The sequence below is a fragment of the Mirounga angustirostris genome, unplaced genomic scaffold (assembly GCF_029215605.1).
Source record: "Mirounga angustirostris isolate CCGP_5_RB_7025 unplaced genomic scaffold, mMirAng1.0.hap1 SCAF_13, whole genome shotgun sequence".
In the NCBI taxonomy this organism is placed as follows: domain Eukaryota; kingdom Metazoa; phylum Chordata; class Mammalia; order Carnivora; family Phocidae; genus Mirounga; species Mirounga angustirostris.
In genome coordinates this window covers 8,554,769-8,580,421 of record NW_026991721.1, presented here as the reverse complement: position 1 = coordinate 8,580,421, position 25,653 = coordinate 8,554,769, and the positions used below count along the sequence as shown (strand labels likewise).

The 25,653-nt window shown below is 43.6% G+C and overlaps 1 protein-coding gene across 3 annotated transcripts in view; it reads right to left on the bottom strand.

The window, feature by feature from the left end:
* Positions 1-15,645: 15,645 nt before the first annotated feature.
* The window catches only part of PLAAT3 (phospholipase A and acyltransferase 3), a 32,987-nt gene continuing 22,979 nt past the window's right edge, over positions 15,646-25,653 (bottom strand). For all 3 annotated transcript variants that reach the window (XM_045893447.3, XM_045893450.3, XM_045893448.3), the window contains exons 4-5: positions 22,542-22,810; positions 15,646-15,920 (exon numbers count right to left, since the gene is read on the bottom strand). In XM_045893447.3, the coding sequence (XP_045749403.1) occupies positions 15,819-15,920; positions 22,542-22,810 (371 nt within the window). In that variant the 3' untranslated portion in view covers positions 15,646-15,818. The remainder of the gene's footprint in view (positions 15,921-22,541; positions 22,811-25,653) is intronic.

The following is a 25,653-nucleotide window of genomic DNA, read 5'->3' as shown; positions in this document are numbered from 1 at the left end:
CTGAAAAGTGTGAAAGTTTGACTTCTCCTTTGCCAATATTGGTGCCTCTATTTCTTTTTGTTGTCTGATTACTGAGGCTAGGACTTCCAATAATGTGTTGAATGGCAGTGGTGAGAGTGGACATCCCTGTCGTGTTCCTGACCCTAGCGGGACTGTGGGTTTTTTAATATAGCTTTTATGATATTGCAGTATACTCCCTCTATCCGTCCACTGCAGAGAGTTCTTATCAAGAAAAGATGCTGTATTTTGTCAAATGCTTTTTCTCCATCTATTGAGAGGATCACATGGTTCTTGTCCTTTCTTTTATTGACATGGTGTATCACACTGATTGATTTGCAGTTGTTCAACTACCCTTGCAGCCCAGGAATAAATCCCACTTGGTCATGGTGAATAATCCTTTTAATGTATTGTTGGATCCTATTGGCTTGGATTTATGTGAGAATTTTTGCATCCTTGTTCATCAGGGATATTGGTCTATAATTCTCCTTTTTGGTGGGGTCTTTGTCTGGTTTGGGGATCAAGGTAATGCTGGCCTCCTAGAAAGAGTTTGGAAATTTTCCTTCCATTTCTAGTTTTTGAAAGAACTTTGGAAGATTAGATATTAATTCTTCTTTAAATGTTTGGTAGATTTACACTAGGAGGCCATTTGGCCCTGGACTCCTGTTTGTTGGGAGATTTTGATGACTCCTTCAATTTCCTTGCTGGTTATGGGTCTGTTCAGGCTTTCTATTTCTTCCTGGTTCAGTTTTGGTAGTTTATGGTCTCTAGGAATGCATCCATTCCTTCCAGATTGCCTAATTTGTAGGCATATAGTTGCTCATAATATTCTCTTATAATTGTTTGTATTTCTTTGGTGTTGGTTGTGATCTCTCCTCTTTCATTCATGATTTTATTTATTTGGGTCCTTTCTCTTTTCTTTTTGAGAAGTCTGGCTAGGGTTTATTAATATTATTAATTCTTTCAAAGAACCAGCTCCTAGTTTTGTTGATCTGTTCTACTGTTCTTTTGGTTTCTATTTCATTGATTTCTGCTCTGATCTTTATTATTTCTCTTCTCTTGCTGGGTTTAGGCTTTATTTGCTGTTCTTTCTCCAGCTCCTTTAGCTGTAAGCTTAGGATGTGTATTTGAGGGCTTTCTTCTTTCTCGAGAAAGGCTTGTATTGCTTCCCTTTTAGGACCACCTTTGCTGCATCCCAAAGATTTTGAACAGCTGTGTTTTCATTTCTTTCCATGAATTTTTAAAATTCTTCTTTAATTTCCTGGGTGACTCATTCATTCTTCAGTAGGAAGCTCTTTAGCCTTCATGCATTTGAGTTCTTTCCAATTTTCCTCTTGTGGTTGAGTTCCAGCTTCAAAGCACTATAGTCCAAAAATAGGCAGGGAATGATCCCAGTCTTTTGGTACTGGTTGAGACCTGATTTGTGACCCAGTATCTGGTCTATTCTGGAGAATGTTTTATGTGCACCCAAGAAGAATGTTTATTCTGCTGTTTTGGGATGGAATGTTCTGAATATATCTGTGAAGTTCATCCAGTCCAGTGTGTCAGTCAAAGCCCTTGTTTCCTTGTTCATCTTCTGCTTAGATTATCTGTCCATTGCTGTGAGTGGGGTGTTAGAGTTCCCTACTATTATTGTGTTATTATCCATCTGGTTCTTTGGTTTTGTTACTAATTGGCTTATATAATTGGCTGCTCCCAAGTACGGGGCATAGATATTTATAATTGTTAGATCTTCTTGTTGGATAGACTTTTTAATTATGATATTGTGTCCTTCCTCATTCCTTATTACAGTCTTTGGTTTGAAATCTAATTTGTCTGATATAAGGATTGCCATCACAGCTTCTTTTGATCCATTAACATGATAAATGGTTTTCCACCCCCTCACTTTCCATCTGGTGGTGTCTTTGGGTCTAAAATGAGTCTCTTGCAGACAGCATATCTATGGGTTTGCTTTTTTATCCAATCTGTTACATTCTGTCTTTTGACTGGGACATTTAGCCCATTTACATTCAGAGTAACTATTGATTAGTGCCATTGTATTACCTGTAAAGTGACTGTTTCTGTATATTGTCTCTATTCCTTTCTTGTCTATGTTACTTTTGGGGATCTCTCTTTGCTTAAGGATCCTTTTTAATATTTCTTGTAGGGCTGGTTTGGTGATTCCAAATTCTTTTAGTTTCTGCTTGTTCTGGCAGCTTTTTATCAGTCCTTCTATTTTGAATGATATCCCAGCTGGATAAAGTATTCTTGGCTGCATATTTTTCTCATTTAGCACCCTGAATATATGTCAGTCCTTTCTGGCCTGCCAGCTCTCTGTGGATAGGTCTGCTGCCAATGTAGTGTTTCTACCCTTGTAGTTTACAGATCTCTCATCCTGAGCTGCTTCAGGGTTTTCTCTTTGTCTCTGAGATTTGCAAGTTTCACTATTACATGTTAGTGTGTTGACCTATTTTTATTGACTTTGACGGGGTTTCTCTGTGCCTCCTGGACTTGGATCCCTGTTTATCTCTCCGGATTAGGGAAGTTTTCCACTATAATTTGCTCAAATATACCTTCTGCTCCCCTTTCTCTTTCCTCTTCTCCTGGGATCCCAATTATTCTAATATCATTTCACTTTATGGCATCACTTATCTCTCGATTCTCCCCTCATGATCCAGTAGCTGTTTATCGCTCTCTCAGCTTCATTTTTCTATCTCATTTTGTCTTCAACTTCATTAATTCTCTCTTCTGCCTCATTTATCCTAGCAATTAGAGCCTCCATCTTTGGTTGCATCTCGACCTGGTTTGATTTTAGTTCTTTTATTTCTCCAGAAAGGGATTCTCTAGTGTCTTCTAGGCTTTCTTCAATCCCAGCTAGTATCTTTATAATTGTCATTCTGCACTCTAGTTCCAACACCTTACTATACTAATGTCCATATTAATTAGGTCCCTGGCAGTCAGTACTGCCTGTAATTCTCTTTTTTGAGGTGAGGTTTTCTGTCTTGTCATTTTGTCAAAAAAAAATAGATAAATGAGAGAACAAAATATTAAAATGGCAACAATGACCCCAGAGAAATATACACTAAACAAATCAGAAGAGTCCTGAAACAAAACAAACAAACAAACAAAAAAATTTAAAAAGAAAAAAAAAGAATATAATCAGACAGGTGAACAGAATAGAGTCATACCCTGGCTCCTGTGTGCATTTTGGTCTGTTGTTAGAAAGTTAGTTTCCAAAATTGTAAAGAAAGAAACCTTATATCTGTACAGAAACAAAATTAAATACAATGAAAGGATAGAATGTAACACTAAAAAGAAAATTAAAAGACAAGAAAAACAAAAGAGAAAAAAAACCCAACAACAAAAAGGAAGGGATATAAACAGACAAGTGAACAGAACAGAGCCATACTCTATATCCTGAGTGTATTTTGGTTGGTTTGTTAGAAGAAACTGTATTTCAAAGTGGTAAAGAAAGAAACACACACACACACACACACACATATATATATATACCAAAATAAAATCAAATACATTGAAAAAGTATACCATAACTGTAAAGATGAAAATTAAAAAGGACTTTAACAAAACAAAAACACAAAAAAAGGAAGAAAAAAAGAAAAAAAAAAGAGTATGATCAGACAGGTGTATAGAACAGAGCCGTGTACTAGATTCTGGGGTATTTTGGTCTGTTAGAAGAAACTACATCTCAAAATTGTAAAGAAAGAAAACCATATATGTGTGTGTATGTATATATATATATATATATATATATATATATATATATATATACAAAAATAAAATTAAATACATTGAAGGGATAGAATGTAACTCTAAAAATGAAAATTTAAAAAGAATTTTTAAAAGTTGATAAAATAAGAAATTGGTTGAAAAAGGAAAGAAAAAAAATTTTTAAAGTAAAATCAAAGACTAAAGAATCATGGGGAAAAAAACCCATGAATTCTCTGTCCTGTCTTCCCCTAATGCTAGAGTTTTGCAGTTCTCACTGATGGGTAAACTTGGTCTTGGCTGGTTGTTCTTGCTGATCTTCTGGGGGAGGGACATGTTGTGTTGATTCTCAAGTGTCTTTGCTCCCTGGGGAATTGCACCGCCCTTGCCAGGGGACCAGGCTACATAATCTGCTCCTGTTTACTCTCTGTGGCTTTTGTTTCTTGAAGGCTTTCGGGGCAGCTTTAGAGGATGAGAATGAAAATGAAAGCTCAGAGCTCCTCTCCTCTGTGGTCCCTCAGAGAAAAGCAGTCAATCACTCCTGTCTCCCTGATCTCCTGCCCCACTTGGTGCTCACCTGGCCTGTGACTGAGCATTTCTAGCTCAGGCACAACCCTGCTTCGAGTCTCCAAACCCAGCAGACTCCTGCCATCGGCTCCCAAAGTCACTCCTCCTGGAGGAAGAAGGGGAGTCTCCTGGTTCTGCTGCTTCCTGGGCCCCTGCTCAGAGAGCAGTCGCCAGACTGGGCCGTGGTTCGTGGTTTATGGCAACCCTGAGCTGAGAACCCATTCCTGGGCTGGCTGATTGCTGCCAGCTTCCCTGCTCTGAAGCCTGGGAGCTCTGCCACACTCAGGCATCCCCGGTCTTCCTGTGACATCAGGGATCCTGAGACCACACTGTCCCAGCAAGGGTTCTCACCCCTGCTTAGTCACCTGAGCAACGTCCCTCACCAGAGCAGACTTCTAAAAGTTCCAATTTTGTGCTCCACTGCTATATCACTTTCTGGTAGCTAGCTTAACGACGCTCCCACCTCCCGTGGATTATCTTCCTATATATCGCTTCAGATTCACTTCTCCACACCTCCTACCTTGCAGAGGGTGGTCGCTTTTCTATTTGTAGAGTTGCAGCTATTTTCTTCACTCTCTGGTTGAGTTTGCAGGTGTTCAGAACGATTTGAGAGCTATCTAGCTGAATTCCTGGGATAAGATGAAGCTAAGGTCTCCTACTCCCCTGCCATCTTGGACCTATCTCCTGTTCTCTCCTCTTTCATTCATGATTTTATTTATTTGGGTCCTTTCTCTTTTCTTTTTGAGATGTCTGGCTAAGGGTTTATTGATCTTATTAATTCTTTCAAAGAACGAGCTCCTAGTTTCCTTTATCTGTTTTACTGTTGTTTTTTTACTTCTATATCTTTGATTTCTGCTCTAATCTTTATTATTTCTCTTCTCCTGTTGGGTTTAGGCTTTATTTGCTGTTCTTTTTCCAACTCCTTTAGGTGTAAGATGAGGTTGTGTATTTGAGACTTTTTGTGCTTCTTGAGAAAGTCCTGTATTGTTATATACTTCCCTCCTAGGACCACCTTTGCTGCATCCCAGATTCTAAACCATTGTGTTTTCATTTTCATTTGCTTCCATTTATTTTCTTTAATTCTTCTTTAATTTCCTGGTTGAACTATTCATTCCTTAATAGGATGCTCTTTAACTGCCATGTATTTATGTTCCTTCCAATTTTTTTCTTGTGGTTGTCTTCACATTTTAAAGCATTGTGTCTGAAAATATGCATGGTATCCTCTCAGTCTTTTTGTATGAGATGATACCTGATTTGTGACCCAATATGTGATCTATTCTGGAGAATGTTCCATGTGCACTCGAGAAGAATGTGCATTCTGCTGCTTTAGGGTGAACTGCTCTGAATATATCCATGAGGTTCATCTGGTCCATGTGTCATTCAAAGCCCTTGCTTCCTTGTGGATCTTCTGCTTAGATGATCTGTCCATTGCTGTGAGTGGGGTGTTAAAGTCCCCTACTATCATTTTATTATTATCAATGAGTTTCTTTAATTTTGTTATTAATTGGTTTATATAATTGGCTGCTCCCAAGTACAATTTTACAATTGTTGGATCTTCTTGTTGGGTAGACCCTTTTATTATGATATAGTTTCCCTCCTCGTCTCTTATTACAGTCTTTGGTTTAAAATCTAACTTGTCTGATATAAGGATTGCTACTCCAGCTTTCTTTTGATGTCCATTAGCATGGTAAATCGTTCTCCACCCCCTCACTTTCAATCTGGAGGTGTCTTTGGGTTTAGAATGAGTCTCTTATAAACAGCATATCAATGGATCTTGGTTTTTTTATCCAATCTGATACCCTGTGTCTTTTGACCAGAGCATTTAGTCCATTTACATTCAGAGTAATTATTGAAAGAAATGAATTTGGTGTCATTGTATTACCTGTAAAGTGGCAGTTCATGTAGATTGTCTCAACTCCTTTCTGGTCTATGTTACTTTTGGGCTCTCTTTTTGCTCAAACAATCCCCTTTAATATTCCTTGCAGGGCTGGTTTAGTGTTCACAAGTTCCTTTAGTTTTTGTTTCTCCTGGAAACTCTATATCAAATTCTATTCTGGATGACGGCCTTGCTGGACTGAGTATTCTTGGCTGCATGTTTTTCCCATTTAACACTGAATATATCCTGCCAGTCCTTTCTAGCCTGCCAGGTCTGTGTGGATAGGTTTCTGCCAGCATTATGTTTCTACACTGGTAGGTTAAGGACCTCTTGTCCCAAACTGCTTGCAGGATTTTCTCTTTATCTTTGAAATTTGCAAGCTTCACTAGCATATGTCGAGGTGTTGACCTATTTTTATTGATTTTGAGGGGGGTTCTCTGGCCCCCTGTACTTGAATGCCTTTTTCTGTTCTCCAATTAGGGAAGTTCTCAGCTATAATTTGTTCAAAGAAACCTTCTGCCCCTCTCTCCTTCTCTTCGTCTTCTGGGACTCTTATTATCCGGATATTATTTCACTTATGGAATTACTGAGTTCTTGACATCTCCCTTCGAGATTCAGCAGTGGTCTTTTTCTCTTCTTTTCAGCTTCCTTGCTTTCCATCATTTTATCCTCTATATCACTGACTGACTCTCTCTTCTGCCTCACTTATTCTCAATTTTGGAGCCTCTGTTTGGGACTGCATCTCCGCAATAGCATTTTTAATTTGGGCCTGACTAGATTTTAGTTCTTTGATTCTACAGGAAGGGATTTTCTAGTGTCTTCTATGCTTTTTCAAGCCCAGCTAGTATCTCTATAATCATTGTTTTAAATTCTACTTCAGACATCTTATATCCATATTGATTAAATCCTTGGCAGTGAGTACTACCTCCTGTTCTGTCTTTTAGGGTGAATTTTTCTGTCTCATCATTTTGTCCAGAAAAGAATAGAAGAAACAAGAGAAAAGACAACAATAATAAATAAAAAAAAAAAAAACAGAAAAACACACACACACACACACACAAAAGAAGAAAAAATCAAACAAGAAACAAAACGAAAAACTAGATATTGGGTGTGTTTTGGTCTGCTTGTTACAGGAAACTAGATCTTGAAATAGGAAAGAAAGCAAAACTCACATATATCCATAAATAAAATAAAATACAATGAAAGGAAACCAAAAATAATATATATAAGATGTATATATATTATAAAAATTTAAGAAGAATAAAAAGAATTGAAAAATAATAGCTGAAAAAATAATACTGAAGACTAAAAAATAAAAAATAAAAAAAACCCACAAATGCCATATACTGTTTTCCCCAAGAGCTGAAGCTTTGCAGTTCTCTATGATGTGTAAACTTGGTGTTTGAGTGATGTTCCTGCTGGTCTCTGGGGGAGGCCCCTGTTGTGCTGATTCTCAGGTGTCCTTCCCAAGTGGGATTTGCTCTCCTTTGCCAGGGGGCTGGGCTCAGTGTACATGGCTCCAGACTCCACTGGGTGCCTCTCCTTTGCTCCTTTTAGGCTTTCAGCACCTATGGGCGGATGAAAATGGCATAGCCGGGATCTCTAGCCCCAGAGCTGAAAGCTCCACCCCCCACTCTTCAGTGCACCCTCACAGACAAGCAACCACTCTTGTCTCCATGGTTTCCCTCCTCACTCTGTGTTCACGCAGCATCTGACTCAGCGTTTTTATTTCAGGCCTGCCAACCCTCTTGAAGTCTCCAAACTTTCAGGACTGTTGTGGTGGGCACCTCCCCCACTCCTCCAGGGGGAGGGATGGGGTCTCCCCATGTTTCTGCAGCTTGCTGGGCCCCTGCTGGGAGAGCAGTCTCCTGACCCTGTTCCTGATTTCTGGCAACCCGGAGGAGAAAGCCAGCACCAGGATCACTGTTTGCAGCCGGCTTCTCTGCTCCGATGTTTGGGAACTCTGCAGCACTCAGGTGCCCCCGTTCTTTCTGTGACCTCGGGGATCCTGAGACCACCTGGGATTCTGCCCTGCTTTGCCACCTGAGTGCTTTTCAGCCAGGGACATCCCTACCAGAACAGACTTCTGAACGATCCAATTTTTGCTCCACTGCTTCTAAGACTTTGTGGTAGCCTCTTTAAGCAGGCTACCTCCCCTCCCCCTATCCTCCAATATATCACCCCAGATTCAAGTCTCCACACCTCCTACCTTGCAAAAAGTGGTCACTTTTCTATTTGTAGGATTGCAGCATTTTTCTCAGATCTTCGATAGATTTTGCAGGTGTTCAGAATGATTTGATAACTATCTAGCTGAATTCCAGGGACCAGATGAACTTAGGGTCCCCTCCTTCTCTGCCATCTTAATGTCTCCCCAGTCTTGGCATGGCTTTCTGATTCCACCTGTGCCACTGACATTCAAGAAAACAGATCAGCGTGCAAGGCAATGAGGGTGTCACTTATTATGGGGATTACTTTGAGTTAGTTCTAATTTCTATTCCTTTAAAAAGCAAGGAAAATAATTCCTCAACTTTGGCTCTTCATGTTACTACTGGCAATAACTTGTACTCTCTAACTGGTGGTTCTTCTCTGGTGCCATGACTCAGGAGTTGGGAGCTGTTGTTCCTGAAACATTTAAACCAAAACTTGAGTTTGACACCTTTTCACCTGAAAATTATTCCTTTATAGGCTCTTCCCTTTCACACATTTTTTTGAACACCTAGCTTGTGTGAGGCAGGGGACCCCATGCTGTGGACACACTCATGTTTGAGGTAGACCTAATTCTTTATGGATCGTGTCATCAGTCGGTGAAAGGTCATCATGAGTAGGCCCGGGTGATGTGTGAGGGCTGCTGTAACCAAGTACCACAAACGAGGGGGCTTCAGACAACAAAAACTTACGGTCTCACAGTTCTGGGGTCCGATAGTCAGAAGTCAAGCTGTCCACAGGGCCACACCCTCTCTGAGCCTGTGGGGAAGAATCCGTGCTTGCCCCTTCCACGTTCCTGCTGGTTTGCTGGCCGTCCTTGATGTTCCTTGGCATTAGCTGTAGGCCTTCAGCCTCTGCTTCTGTCTTCCCTGTGTGTCTCTTTGTCTTCACATTGCATTCTTCTCCCTGTGTCTGTGTTGCTTTTTCTTATAAGGACACCAGTCATGTTGGCTTAGGGCTCACCCTGATGACCTCATCTTGACGTGATTACCTCTGTGAAGACCCTGCTTCCAATAACGTTTCCTGGTGGGAGATCCTCCTTCACTCTATGCCTTCTTCATAGAGGCTGAATTAAGCTCTCTCAGTTAGTAATATGACATCTGTCACTCTAGTCATTTCTGTATTTTTAAAAGTTAACGTAATCATTATGAAATTAGAAATGATGTTGTTCTTGCAAAAAAATTGGGATGCCTTGGATAAAACTGAAGTCCCCCTTCCCGGTCCCCAGAGGTAACCACATATCGGGTTTGAATATATGCTTTCTGTTCTCTTTGTAAACGGATAGATATCCCTATAGGAAATAGATAACATGTGACAACAAGCCTTACTCAAACCCTTTGAGACTATGTGTATTTTGGGATGTGAAATTTTTTGGATTTTAGATGGACAATATCAAAAGTGCACGTAAGTATGAGGTCGAGGACAGGAATGGGCGTTCAGGTAACACCTCCTGATGAAACATGCTACTGTTTCTGCAGGTAAAGGCATGACTGATTCATGAAATGGGATAAATAAAGCTTATAAAAAGCCTCACATCCGTTCAAGGCAGGTTTTCCTTCAAAGGAGTTTGCCACCTAACTTGGGTTTTTAGAGCTTTTTGGATTTCAGAATTACAGAGAGAGAGATCATGGGTTTTGTAGTTTTGTATGTGTGTTTTGTTTTGTTTATATATAGTATTTTATATGTATTAGGTACTTTCCTTTTCTTAAGCATCCTTTTTTTGGTTTTAACAATGTAGTATATATATATGCACACACAGTTTAAAAGTCAGTAGTATTGGGGCCGCTGGGTGGCTCAGTCGTTAAGCGTCTGCCTTCAGCTCAGGTCATGATCCCAGGGTTCTGGGATCGAGCCCCACGTTGGGCTCCCTGCTCCGCGGGAAGCCTGCTTCTCCCTCTCCCACTCCCCCTGCTTGTGTTCCCTTTCTCACTGTGTCTTTCTGTCAGATAAATAAAATCTTTAAAAAAATAAATAAATAAAAATAAAAGTCAGTAGTATGGCAATGTTCATAATAAAAAAGAACATGCTTTCGACCTTCTACTTCCTTTCTCCAGAGGCAATCACTTGTCCTTTGGGCTGTGTCTTCTGCTATTTGCTTCTAAATTTTTCAAAGACATGCTTATGCAACTCCTTCTGGATTTTTACAATTGAAATGGTAATAACTTCTTGTATAAAATTAGGGTTTAGCATCTTTACCACTCTCCCACCCTCACCCACAGCTTCCTTCCCCTCATCTTTCCAACAGTTAGATTACAATTTTTGGCTAAAAAAAGTATTTGTAGTTGCCTTATTATATGGGTATATTTATACATTCTTCCTCACTGAGGTTTCTTGTGAATTATGATTGCATTTCTTGTAATGAATTACCTGTATCATCTTCTTTGTTAGTTTCATGTTCTGTGTGCTCATCACTAATGTATCCACAAGGAAGGGGCTCCCAACACCTCTCAGTAAGGTCTTCATACTTCAGGCTCTGTTTTATTTCTCCCTGGGGAAGCATCACTCTTGGGCACTGCACTCTCCTCATCTCCTCTGGATTGCCTCTTCTAAGCCTGGTGCACAACTGTTCTCCTGGCAATTTCTTTTTGTCCCCTTTTTTCCCCTTGATGTAAACTTTCAAGACCTGCTCTTCTAGCAATTTTCAAATATACAATATCGTATTTTAACTATAATCATCATGCTGTACATTACATCCCCGTGACTTACTTATTTTATAGCTAAAAATTTGTACTTTTTAACCCCCTTCACCCATTTAGCCTGTTCCACACTATCTCTGGCAACCAACTGTTTGTTCTCTGTATCCATCACCTTGGTTTTTTTGTTTGTTTGTTTGTTTGGGGTTTGGTTTGGTTTTAGATTCCACATATAAGTGAGGTCATACAGTATTTGTCTTTCTCTGTCTGACTTATTTCACTTAGCATAATACCCTCAAGGTCTACCCAGGTTGTTGGAAATAGCAAGATTTAAGAATTAAAAAAAAAAAAGGAAATAGCAAGATGTCTTTCTTTTTATGGCTGACTAATATTCCATTGAATATATATACCACATCTTCTTTATCCATTCATCCATTGCTGAATGCTTAGGTTGCTTCCATACCTTGGCTATTGTAAATAATGCTGCAATGAACACAGGGGTGCATATATCTTTCTGAGTTAGTGTTTTTGTTTTCTTTGGATAAATGCCCAAAAGTGGAATTGCTGGAGATGGTAGTTCTATTTTTAATTTTTTGATGAATCTTCATATTGTTTTCTGTAGTAGCCACACCAATGTGCATTCCCACCAGCAGTGCGCAAGGATTTCCTTTTCTCCACATCCTCACCACTTGCTATTTCTTTTCTTTTTGATACCAGCAATTCTAACAGGTGGGAGGTGGTATGTCATTGTGGCTTTGATTTGCATGTCCCTGATGATTCGTGATGTCAAGGGTTTTTTCACATTGGCCATCTGTATGTCTTCTATCTTCTTTTTTTTTTTTTTAAGATTTTATTTATTTATTTGAGAGAGAGAATGAGAGAGAGAGAGAGCATGAGAGGGGGGAGGGTCAGAGGGAGAAGCAGACTCCCTGCCGAGCAGGGAGCCCAATGTGGGACTCGATCCTGTGACTCCAGGATCATGACCTGAGCTGAAGGCAGTCGCTTAACCAACTGAGCCACCCAGGCGCCCTGTCTTCTATCTTCTTAAATTGAGTGATTAACTTGTTAACTGATACTTTTCTCTTTCCTAGTGTAAGGATTTGTGCTATAAATTTTTTCTAAGCATCCCTTTAGTTGCAAGGCCCAAAGATCGATTCTAATATTTTTGTTACCATTCAGTTCTGAATATTATCTAATTTCCATTATGTTTTCATCTTTGTCTCATAATTTATCTAACGATGTGCTCTAAAACTGCTCAAAGTAGAGGGGTTTTCTAGCTATTGCTTTGTTATTGATTTCTAACTTAATTGCATTATGATTAGAGAAGATAATCTCTATGTTATCAGTCCCTTGAAATTTGCTGAGACTTGCTTTAAGGCCCTGGATATGGCCAGTTTTTATAAATGTTCCTTTGTGCGTGGTCAAAAAGTATCTGTAGGCTACAATTGTACTATGTCCTATATAAGACACAGTACATACATTGTGCCATATATATGAAATCAGCTTGTTGCTAAGTTTTTGAAATATTCTATATCTTTACTGATTTTTGTGTCTCCTTGATTTATCGGTTCCTGATGGAGGTGTATTTAGATTTCCCACTATAATGGAGAAATTTACCAATTTCTCCTTGCAATAGGCCAACATTCACAGTATCTATTTTGAGATTTGTATTAGATGCAAACAAATAGAGAATTATTATATCTCTGCTGAGTTGAGACTTTCACGGAACCTCTTGGAGTGTTTTCCTACACCAACAACCAATCCTGTGATTCTCCAGACACCAACTGGCTGTTCAACAATTCATTTCAATTTTGATACTGACACCTGGGAGTTAGCACAGACCCCACAGTAAGGGCTCAGTCCTACAAGAATGCACCCCCTGCTCCCACTTTCAGATGTCATTCACAAGTCCCAGGCCACCCATACTTCTGACCATGGGTTAAAAATCGGGAGTTCCCACGACCCCTATTAGGTTCAATGACTTGCTAGAACAGCTGACAGAACTTAGGAAGGCACTTTGCTTATGTTTAGCAGTTTATTATAATGGGTATAACCCAGGAACAACCAAATGGGAGAGATGCATAGGGCAAGATATGGGGGCAGAGGGATGCAAGGCGCCTTCATGCCCTCCTCAGGCACACCACTCTCCCCACACCTCATGTGTTTACCAACCCAGCAGCTCAAGTCTCTTTGTTCAAGAGTTCTTATGGGGCTTCATCTTCAACCTCACTCCCTCTCCCAGAGATCGGTGGGGCTTGAGAGGGATGCTTAAAGTTCCAATCCTCTAATCACTTGGTCTTTCCAGTGACCGGCCTGGTTGTTAGGCTCTCTAGCGCCCCCACCTTAGGTCAGCTCGTTAGCACACACTCAGGTGTGATCAAAGGGGACTCATTATGAGTAAAACGAGATACTCAGGAAATTCCAAGGGAGCTCAGGCTGGGAACCAAGGAAAAGACCAAATATATTTCTTATTATGCCATACTTTTTAATGACCTTTGTGGCTAGTAATAATTTTTGCCTTAAAGCCTATATTTTTGATATCAATACAGGTATACCAGCTTTTAGTTAGTATGTGTTCTTAGTATTTGTCTAGCATATCTTTTTTAGTTTTTAAAAATTATTATATAATTCGTTGAAATAGATGCAAAAGTCTTATTTTATTTAAATTTCCAAGTTCAGATTTCAGATATGTTTTAAAAGTTTACTATGTAAACTTCTTAACATATAGAAAGTACTAGAAAGACTGGTACAATGATCACCTACATACCCACCGCCTAGATTAAAAACTTTACTGTTTTGTCATATTTGCTTCATCTGCACCTATTTTTTAAATGAGGTCAGGTGTTTACATAAGCCTAATACCAAATCACTTTATAAAATTAATATTCTTTAATATTTTTTAATACCCAGTCCACACTCGGATTTTCCCAATTGCCCCAAACTGCTTTCACAGTTGTTTTTCACATTTAGTTGTTTGTCCCCAACATGTCTTTCAATCTAGACAACCTTCACACACCCTGTATTTCTCCTTCATAGCATGACTTTTCTTTAAGACATCAGACTGTTGTCATGTAAAATGTTCATCCTTTGAATTTTAACTTTTATAAATGTTTTTTTTTTATTTTTCATTTTTAAGTAATCTCTCCACCCAACGTGGGGCTTGAACTCACAACCCCAAGATCAAGAGTCACATGCTCTGCTGACTGAGCCAGCCAGGCGCCCCTGGATTTTAATCTTTTTATCCTTCTATTTTAAGTGTATCTGCTATAAACTGCATTCTTTAAATCAGTTTTCTAACCCAGTGAAGTGTTTATCTCTCACTTGGCAAGTTTAGTCCATTTATATATATGGTGATTACCAACCAATATATTTGGAATTCATTCTTCTGTCTTATTTGGTTATTTCTACATATCCCACATTTTTGTATGTAATTTTTATTTTTCAACTGAACTGGGTATCTTTGTTTTGTTTTCTTGTTTATTTTCCTCATTCCTTTTTGCTTTATAATTAGCTTGGAGGTTTCCACTCCACGTGTCCCTATCCTATCCCCTCCTGCCACGTGAAACAGGGGCCTTCACGAGACCCACCCTTTGAGTTTGGCCTGTGTCCCCTGCTCTTGGGAGCTTGAGAACTGGTAGGAGATGTTATATCAACAGAGCTGAGACAAAAAGGAAGAAAACTGCACTGGGAGAAAACTATTCTTCTATCAATCTTGGGACGCGGATGGGCGTGCGTTTACCCTGGGCCAGATCGGGGCCAAGCAGGAGGGAGGTGGCACGAAGCCATGTGTAAGTCCTGTCTGGGCTTCCAACAGGTCTCCAGACAACCAGGGCCGACAGAGGAAACATTTGCAACCCGAGGGAGAAGCCTTGCCCTGTGGAGGGAAGGCCAGCTGGCCCCAGCAGAGTATTTCTGAGGAAGCCATGAAAGCCTCCTCAGAGAAATGGCCACTTTGAACATCTGCCACGTCCAGCAAGCCATAGCAGCAGAACTCAAGGGACCACCCACGAAAGGTCTTGCCTCATCCCCAACCACCCCCCGACCCCAGTCATGGGGGCAGCCACATGCGGGAGGGTCTGAGGTAACCCAGGCAGAGCTGTCTGGCCATGGGGAGCAGGGAGCTGAGGGGACACAGGAAGAGGGCCCACAGGAAGGGTGCGGGGTCTGAGACTTGGGGGTCCGCAAGCTAGCCCACGTGCAGAGGAAGCAGGTGGCTGGGGGTGGAGAGACGAGGCTGAGGAAAGGCGTGGAGAGCAGAGGGAGTTAAGAAAGGATTTCACGAGATGGGCAAGAGCCTATACTGACTTTCCTCGTGGCAGACATTTGCTTTGGTTTGGTGTAGACTCCGCCGAACAACCACAGACTGTAGCTACAGAGTCCGAGAAGCCGTGTCGGCTCTAGTCCCAGGCCGACGGTCCGAGTTGTCTGATGGGTCCTGCTCTTGCCCATCGGCCAGGCCCGTGTGTCTCCCTTGCTGCCCCCCCGTCTCCCCACAACCAGAAAGACCCGTGACTTGAAATAGCTGGAGCTGGACTGGCTCCTGCAAGACAAAGAACACAGCCACAGACACAAAGGGAGAGAAAAGGGCCGAAGCCCAGGGCGCCACTGTGCGTGGCCAGGCCCAGAGCCCAGCTGCGCCCCAACACACTTCACACCAGCCAGTTCTTGCTTCATCTCCTCCAGTAAAGTGCTCCCTTGTTGGGCTTTATTTTATTCTGTAAAAATAAGCCTTATTGTAAAACAGAGTGAAATCCACAGACCAAACCTCAAAACCTCTGGGGCAACCAGATCCCCTAAATGGATAAAGTCACTGCTGATGGGACAGGCCCTTCAACTCATTGCTTCTGCCGCTTGTTTCTTGAGAACATGACTCCAATGAGGCCCATGGCTGCCAAGCCGGCTCCTGCGATGCCAGCCGCCACAATGGCGTCCCGGACCTGCGGGAGAACAGGGGAGGTCACGGTCCGTCGGGAATCCGAGGACGGGCTGTACACTCAACAAGAACATTCAGCTTAAGGACACTCATGTGCCCCTTGGCCCACTTGACAAACTCAGGAGTCAACAAATATTGGCCGGGAAATGGGGAGAAGAGGACTGGATGGGGAAAGAGCCGCTGCATGGAGCCAGTAGGCCAGGGTTGTACATGGGCCCCAGTGCAACTCGATCCACTCTGCAGGTATTTAAAGCACCTAAATCCCCAGAGGGCGATTGTGGAAAGGACAAGAAGATAAAGGCAGGAGGGCTGAGATCCTGGCGGCCATCAGGGAGCCCTTGCAGCCAGTGTGAGGTGGCGCAGGAACGGCTCTCGAATGCTGACCATGTCACACCTGTGCCCCCCGGGAGAGCAAGGACCTCACGTGTGTCACTTGTCTTGTTCCTCGCTGCATCCCCCACACCTGGTTCTGCCAGGCACAGGGGTGCTCTTTACGAGTCCTTAAAGAAATGACCCAACTTGGAGTAGTAGTGATGCTCTACTTTAAATTATTAGTATTTCTGACTTGTATGGCTCATACTAGAAAAAAGAAGTGTTGCAAAAATAAGACTAGATTTCAGGGTAAAAAGTGAACCCATGTCAAATTTCACTCCCCCCTGAAACTTAGCCAAGAGTAAAGTAAGGCATTTGTTTTAGGCATAATTTCACAAGGACCCACAGAACTCTAAATTCTAAGGCAGCAGTGGGAAAAGTTGAGGATCAATCCGAATTATACAACAGGACCCTCGGGAAAGGTCAGTTATTGTCAACACCAAATAGCTCTGGAAACAAGACAGAGAAAGAGCTTCAGCTAGGTCCCTGGAAACCCCTCCCCCCACCCACAACAGAAGTCCAAAAGTTTATTCTCTACAGAGGGTGAAACAGAAGACTTGGGGGCCTGGGATTTGAAAAACATGTGTGAGGATGCAGATATCATGCCAACAACGAGGGACTGAGAGACCATAAACAGGCTAACTGTGAGACTCTTGGCCCTCCTACCCGTTTCTACTCCCAGAACACTACCTACCACACAAGAGTCAGGAAAACTTTCCTGGGGAATCTGACCAGCCCAAGTGGAAACAAAAGATACTTGGGGCACCTGGCTGGCTCAGTCGGAGGAGTGTGTGATTCTTGATCTCGGGGTCATGAGTTCAAGCCCCTCATTGGGTATAGAGATTACTTAAATAAATAAATAAAACTAAAAAAAAAAATATCAACCAGAAGTGAAACTCAAAGTCAACAAGTCACTTGTCCCTTCCCAGTTCACTCAAAGCTTCCATTCAGCAGCAAACCCCCCACCCTTAATCATGAGCATATGACCAAGATACCAGACATCTGAGGAAGACCTCTAAAACAGAAGACAGAGGGGCGCCTGGGTGGCTCAGTCGTTAAGCGTCTGCCTTCAGCTCAGGTCATGATCCCAGGGTCCTGGGATCAAGCCACGCATCGGGCTCCCGGCTCTGCAGGAAGCCTGCTTCTCCCTCCTCTACTCCCACTGCTTGTATTCCCTCTCTCACTGTCTCTCTCTCTGTCAAATAAATAAATAAAATCTTTAAAAATAAATAAATAAAACAGAAGACAGAGAGCAAAACAAACAAAAAACAATGAGAAGAAACAAAAATCGTATCTAGAAAACATCTTTTTAAAAATTATCAGCAGAGAATAAAAGAACATATTACATCCAATAAATAAGAACATGGTGCTATAGGGTGCCTGGGTGGCTCAGTCAGTTAAGCACCTGCCTTCAGGGTCATGCGATCGAGCCCCACATTGGGCTCCCTGCTCATCGGAGAGCCTGCTTCTCCCTCTCCCTCTGCCGCCCCCACCCCCCTCTTCTGCTTTCTGTCTCTCTCTCAAATAAATAAATTAAATATTAAAAAAAAAAAAAAATGGGGGGCTGCCTGGGTGGCTCAGTCGTTAAGCGTCTGCCTTCGGCTCAGGTCATGATCTCAGGGTCCTGGGATCGAGCCCCACATCAGGCTCCCTGCTCAGCGGGGAGCCTGCTTCTCCCTCTCCCACTCCCCCTGCTGGTGTTCCCTCTCTCGCTGTGTCTCTCTCTGTCAAATAAATTAAATCTTTAAAAAAAAAATTAAAATTAAAATTAAAATTAAAAAAAAACATGGTACTATACAAAATAATAGAATATTGAGAGAATACAAACAATTCTTAGAAAATACAATGGAAATGACAGACTCAATAAAAAGTTTGAAAGATAAAGTTTAAGAAATCTCTCAGAAAAAAAAAATAGTAAAAAGATAAAGACACAGAAAACAGAAGCCAAAGGTTAAAAAATAGGGAATAATCCAGGCAGTCTGACATCTGAGTAATAGTAATTCCAGAAAGAGATAATACAGGAAACTCAGAGGAAAATCAAGAGTGAAATAATCCATGAAAATTAACAGGACTAAAGGACATATGTTTTCAGATTGAAATGGTGCTCTGAGGCCCCTCTTAATGGATAAACGTAGACCCGCAACAAGGCACATTACTGTGAAATTCTAGAAAACTGGGTAAAGAAAAGATACTGCAACTGCTAGAGCAGGGGAGAAAAACAGAAGCAGAGGAAAGGCCAGGAATTGGGATTGAAAACTTCAGATTTCTCCAAAGCAATGCTGGAAGCAAGAAGACAATGGAACATTGCCTCCAAAAGTCTAAAGTAAAGCAATTTCTAACCTGGAGTTCTCTACCCAAACTATCAAATCAAGTGGAAGGGTAAAATAAAAAATAAGTCAGAAATACAGGTTTTAAAAATGTATCTTCTATACATCCTTTTTTTCTTTTTTTTTTTTTAAGATTTTATTTATTTATTTGACAGAGAGAGAGAGAGAGAGAAAGAGCACAAGCAGGGGGAGTGGGAGAGGGAGAAGCAGGCTCCCCATGGAGCAGGGAGCCCAACACAGGGCTCAATTCCAGGACCCTGAGATCATGACCTGAGCTGAAGTCAGATGCTCAACCATCTGAGCCACCCAGGTGTCCACATACATCCTTTTTCAAGAAGCTGCTGAAGGAGGTTCCACCAGAACAAGGGAGTGAACCTAAAAAGAAGATGTGAGCTACAGAAGAGGGGCACTCCAGGGCAAGAGAGGATAGAAGGGAATATCTTGAGCGTGATGGGGAGGGGAGACTCTGGGGCAACAACTTAGTACCAACTGTAGACAGTAACTGGTAAGTAGACATATGGGCCCCCTGAAGATGTCCATGTCCTAATTCCAGGAACCTCTAAGTATATTGTGCTACATGGTTAAGGGAGAACTAAGGTTGTAGATGGAATTAGATTGCTAATCAAGTTACCTTAAAAAGGGGGAGATAATCCTGGATTATCTAGGTGGGCCCAGTGTCATCACAAATTTCCTTAAAAGATGGAAGAGGGAGGGGTGCCTGGGTAGCTCAGCTGTTTAAGCGTCTGCCTTCAGCTCAGGTCATGATCTCAGGGTCCTGGGATGGAGCCCCTCATTGAGCTCCCTGCTCTTAGAGGAGTCTGCTTCTCCCTCTCCCTCTGCCTCTTCCCCAGCTCTCTCTCTCTCTCTCTCTCAAATAAATAAAATCTTTAAAAAATGTATAATATAAAATTATAGTGAGAGAATGGGGGAGGGGAGGGAATAATGGTTTAAACAGTTTAACCTTCACTTAGCATAAGAAGTCGTCAAAAGAGCATAGCTAAATTTTTTGAATAAAATGATTGTAGTGGGGTGCCTGGGTGGCTCAGTTGGATAAGCATCTGACTTCAGCTCAGGTCATGATCTCGGGGTCCTGGGATTGAGCCCCAGATTGGCCTCCCGGCTCAGCGGGGAGTCTGCTTCTCCCTCTCCCTCTGCCCCTCCCCCACTTGTGCTTGCATGCGCTCTCTCTCTCTCTCTCAAATAAATAAATAAAATGTTTTTTTAAAAAAAGATGGTAGTAAACACATATTGTTTAGAAATTCAGAAATAGGTAAATGCCAAGCTAAAAGAGAGAAGAGTGGCTGCCTGGTCAGACGGGGAGGAGTAGAGAGGGGTATTTGTTACAGGTCTTTGAGTACTGGTTATCTTTTCAACTTGTGTGCATGAATTACTTTGAAAATTTAAAAATTAAATTTTAAAAACTTTTCCAGAAAAAAACAACAAAGGACAAAGAAGCATGCCTAGTCAGCCCAGAAACCTGATATAAAACCTCTTTGCACCCGCTAACTTCAAATGCCAACAGCATGTCTACGAAACTTGAAAGGCAAGAAGATGATGGAGGAAACCATCCCACAGGGGAGGCAAAGACTATGGGAGTTCTAGGAAGACAAGCAGGTGACGTCCTAGTAAACAGCCACAGGAAAACGTCACTGACGTATCACACGTAATGGTGTGTAACACAGATCTAACAGAAGCAGGTGTTTGCTGATGTGATAGTTTGGCTTTGTGATGGGGCCATACACACACAGCTCAGGTTCATCCTTCACTTTGTTCCAAACATTCCCCTTACCTTGACCTCTGATCTCCAATCTGATTTATCTCAAGTGCCTAAAAGTGCACTCAGCAGAGCTATGGGTGGTTCAGACCAGGGCTCTGCCTGCCTCTAATAAGCTTTCAGGAATTAGATCTGGCATAGCTAGCGCTTCTTTGACCTCAGCGTTCAAGTACATTTGATGTACACAGCACTCTCCTTGGACGATTCGAGAACCTGACAGTCCATCTCTGAACAGAAACATGGTGGCCATAGACTTGAGCTCCAAAGGCATCAAGAGCTTCGGATTCAGTGCCAATAAAAAGCCTCCATGAGTGAGTGTTGAGGATGTGCTCTGAAGCTTAGAAAACATCCAACACAGAAGTCTGTTGCCCTAATTTGCAGTCTGGCTACAAGGCCAGCGTATCTGGTGGCCCTGTCCCCTGCCTCTTTCCCCATCTCCGAGCCACAATGTCCTTACGGCCACCATTGCAACCCCTTCATGTTTTATCAGGTCCATCAGCAACACTGAAGGGAACAGAACTCAGTGGAAACAGTTCAGATCAGCAAGAAACAGCGAGAAAGTTCGGCCTCTTCCTATTTCCAGCACTATCTAGTCGCAACTCTGGGGGCACCAGCCCCTGTGACAATACACAGGGAGAGTCGGCCCTCATAGCCACTGTCCCCAGTGAAGGCACGATGCCCCAAATCAGCAAAACTGTACTTTTTCCCACATGAGGGCACGAAAGAGTGTAACGAAGAGGGATCAAGAAATCTCCCCTACGGACCAAGCCAGGCATTAAGCAGAATCAAGAACAAGCAAAGAAAAGGATTTTTAATCATCGTTTTATACCAAGAAGTCCAGTGAAGACCATGGACCCCAAATCCCGGGAATACAAAGGATGAAAATACAAACTTTGTACCCAAAACTAACACCCTTCCTTACCTGACACGGCCAGCATTGCCTTTGCTCTCCTAAGCGCAGAGCTTGTGGCTGCCAAAACCCCTAATGACCATTACAGAGAAGAATTTGGATGTTTCCAATGGTTAAAAATATAAACACCTTGGTGCTGCCCATAAATGTGCCCTACATGGCCGTGTGCGGCGTCAGGAGACATGCCGGTGAGACTCACAGCACACGGTACCCAGAACTGAGATTCCTAGCAGCCAGAAGCCACATGACAAGGTTTGGATGAAGCTACAGACCTGAGGTTTGACTGCGAGAGTCAGTCTCTAACCTTCCCGTTAGAGGTCCTCAGGCGTGGTTTTGTGGCGGCAGTGATTCTGGGGGCAACCGGCACAAAAGCTCTTGTCCCCAGCGTTTTCCCTGCTAAACGATCTGTCAGGGTGGGAGGAACAGTCTGCAGATAATGGAGGAGGAACAATGTGGCCCCAGTTCTTTACAGAACCTCATAGAGTGAGAACACATGAGGCAGCAGCTTCATACAAAACGTACTTTGTCAAGGAAATCAACAATTGCCTCACTGTGAGCATGCTCGGTACAGGGGCAAAGAGTATAATCAAATACAAGACAGAGGGCCCTGGTTAGTCCTGAGAGTGCACATTTTAAGGGGGGGGGGGGGGGGACGCGATCCGCCCCAGAGTCAGCACTACGTTCAGACGTCACTGCGGCTGATTTCCTGGTGGCCGGGCTGCTGGATGAGCCCAGCCTCGGCGCTGAATTACAGGAGCTCTGATCACGGAAAGGGCCCCTGGTGTGCAGCACAGGTCTTAAAGCAGAAGATCACGAAAGAGAAAAACTGTCCCTCATTAGAAATGCTAAGAAAGCTGCCTTTTTTTTTTTTTTTTAACGTGGACAAACAGAAATTCTATGAGACCACAGAAAATGAGCTGTCTATGCTACACAGCGTTAAAGCCTCAGAGTTGTTTCCGGGAAAAGGAAACTTCTCGTGTGCTTTCTTCACCTTGAGCAATGTTTAAGTCGGTAAAAGACAAACGGTTATTCAAAACACAGGATTCTTCCCTGGAGGTGACTCAGATCGCGGGCCATGGCGCACAGTGGTGCTGGTCCCCAGCGCCGACCTGCCCATCTCCACACCCTCGTCCCCACCCTGAGTGTGACATCCGTTTGTCTTCCAGGGGCCTGATGCCCAGCCACCGCCAGCAGACGGAACGGTCTGGTTCCTGGGGACGGGGACGCAGGCTGAGGACGCACCTGGTCACTGCGGGCGACTCCATAGCGCAGCTCGTTCACAAAGTGCTCACAGTTCTCACAGGGCAACGAATAGGGCAACTCCTGCCCCACGAGTCCCTCCGCCCGTTGGACGATTTTGCTGGGAGGCAGCGGTGAGTACTTGTCATCGTGTTTGTTATTGACCTGGTACTTGTCTCTCCCCACCACATCATACAGCAGTTCCTTCTTCACTATGGCCTTCTCAGTCAGGGTGGACATGATGCTGGCCACACCAGCTCCCGCGACTTCGCCTAAAGAGTCACAAAGAGGAAACAGAGGGATTGGTCCTGGGGAGGCCCATCGGGGTCCATCCGCAGGCCCCGGACAACCACCCACAAGAGCATGAGCAGAAGGGAAGGGAAAAGGGAGCAGGGTCAGACACATGCTGTGTGGCTTTGGAGAAGGTGCTTGTGGTCTCTGGGCCCTGGCTTCCTTATCTGAAAGGAGGACTGGTGAGGTTTCTAGAGAAGCTGGCCTTCTACACCTGTGGCTCCCCAGTGGCCCTCTTGGTTATGCAAATATGGGCCCTGAGCACACCCTTCTCCCTGGGGGAACAGATTATGAACCTTCTGTGATTCCATCAAGGCTACACTCCCTTGACAAATACAAAGCAGATTACTGCAGAAAGGGTGGACGGATGGGTAGTTTCTACCCTTCTTGGAGCAAAGGGACCAAAACCCCACAGCAACTCCTCGAGATGCATTGCCAGGGAGACCCAGCAGGTCCATCGGCACAGCCCTGGCTGAGATGAGGGGCTGGAAGGAGCAACAAAGCTCCAGAAATTAAACTGCTTATGGGATATTACTCAGCCATAAAATAAGATCTTGCCTTGCAACAACATGGACGGACCTACAGGGTGTGATGCTGAGCAAAATAAGTCAGACAGAGAAAGACAAATACCATATGATTTCACTGGTATGCGGAATCTCAAAAACAGAACAAATGACTAGAGAAATAAACAAAGAGCAGAAACAGGCCTGTAAGACAGAGAATGAATGGGTGATCGCCAGAGGGGAAGGAGAAGGGAGATGGGCAAAATGGGTGAAGGGGAGTGGGCAGAACAGGCTCCCAGTTACAGCATCAATAAGTCACGATGATAAAGGGCCCAGCACAGGGAATAGAGTCAACGGTGTTGTACTAGGCCTTGTACGGGAACAGACAGTGGTTACACTTGTGGTGAGCACAGCGTGCCGTATAGACCTGTCCAGTCACTACCGTGTACACCTGAAACTAATGGAACATCGTGTGTCAACTGCACTTCAAGTAAAAAATAGAAAACTCAAAGAAAGGGAGTCAATACAAGGACCAGGATGGTGGGCAGGGGAGGCTGACGTCAGCACAAGCCTGGGCAGCTCCCCAAGGCAGCCAACCTACACAGTTGGGGATGATGGCCGAAAAAGTGGGTGCGCACCAAAGAGGTGGGCCCCAGAGAGACCCACGATCCCTCAAAGAGCCTCGGTGGCCCTGCTGGGATGGGATCTCCAAGGCCCTTCCCCGCAGGGGAGGCATCCTGTTAGGCGGGGCAGGGACAGTCTTCCACATGACACCATGTGACAGCAACAAGCAATGGCAGGAGGGGTTGATCAGATCCCAGGTCTTTCCAAAGAGGACTAACTCCCTTTGCCCTGAGTAGATAGATTCCTGGGATTTTTAGAAGACCAGGGGAGTTCAGACTTGCTACCAATGGGGCAGGAGATGTTTGAGGGAGCCATTGGAGTAAAGAAAAGAGAGGGTACCATGCGCAGCTCTGAGTTTGTGGAGAGGGTCAGTGTGGGAATGGGACCAGGTGAGTTTCAGCGCCCAGGCAGGGAGGGTGGCAGGGCTGAGACGGGGGTGAGGTAAGCAGGGTGCCTACAGCACAAAACTTAAGGAGGCTCCAACTCTCAGGGCCAGGCATGTACAGAGTCAACCGGTAAGAGTGAGGCTTCCTTAAGCTTTGCGCTGTGGGTGCCACTCTGGTGGGTGGTACAATAGGGCTGACGATCAGAAACTCTGGGTTTGGATTCTGGCTGCATCACTGAGTGGTCCTGACACACCGCTTAACCTTGCTGAGCCAACACTGGGCAAGTCCCCAAATACATACCAAAATTGATACACAAACATGTATCAATAGTCATTTAAAGCTCCTTTTAAAAAATTCTTTCCGGGCGCCTGGGTGGCTCAGTTGGTTAAGCGACTGCCTTCGGCTCAGGTCATGATCCTGGAGTCCCAGGATTGAGTCCCGCATCGGGCTCCCTGCTCAGCGGGGGGTCTGCTTCTCCCTCTGCCCTCTTCCCTCTCGTGCTCTCTCTCATTCTCTCTCTCTCAAATAAATAAATAAAATCTTAAAAAAAAAATATTTCCATTTTTAAAGTTAGTCCATTAAAGAAAATATTAGTTCAACAATCAGAGAAAGGGCATGTAGGTAGGGTACACATTTCATAAGTGAGTTTTGGGAAATGTCAGATAGGCAGTGTAGCATCATGGGAAAAGGCAGAGTCAAGAGACAGCCAGAGTTCGAGTCGCACCTCCACCACTTACCTGCCCTGTGACTTTGGCCAAGGTGCTTAAACTTCCGTGAATCCCCAATTCCTTGTAGAGCAGGGACAATAACAGCCCTACCTGTCCCTACAGCACCGTGACAGGGGGAGGGGCTCCCAGGATTACAGAATCTGGCCACGTAAGGTGGCTTCTCCGGTACCTGGCACAGGGTGAGTGCCCAGCAAGTGTCATCTCTCATCGTCGGAGTTGTTCCCCAAGCTTCTTTCCAACTCTAATCTCTACCATTTTCTGAGTAGCATGAGGTCAGTCCTGACCTATCTGGCAAGGTTCCCACGAAGCTCTAGTGAGAAGATGCATGTGGAAGCATCTTTTCCCTTTAAGGAGCATCCCCTGCCCAATGACTGTGGCACACCTGTCCCCAGGGCCCCTGCCATGCCCTCCCCTGCCTCCTGTCCACCAGGTACATCCTCAGTGCAGTCAGTCAACGCTGCGGCCCGGCTGTGTGGGGCCTTGTCCAAGGTGCTGGAGGCAGCAGCATGAACTACAGGGCACCTGCCCTCAGGTAGTTCACATTCCAGTGAGAGGACCCACCCTGACAATGAACAAATAGACA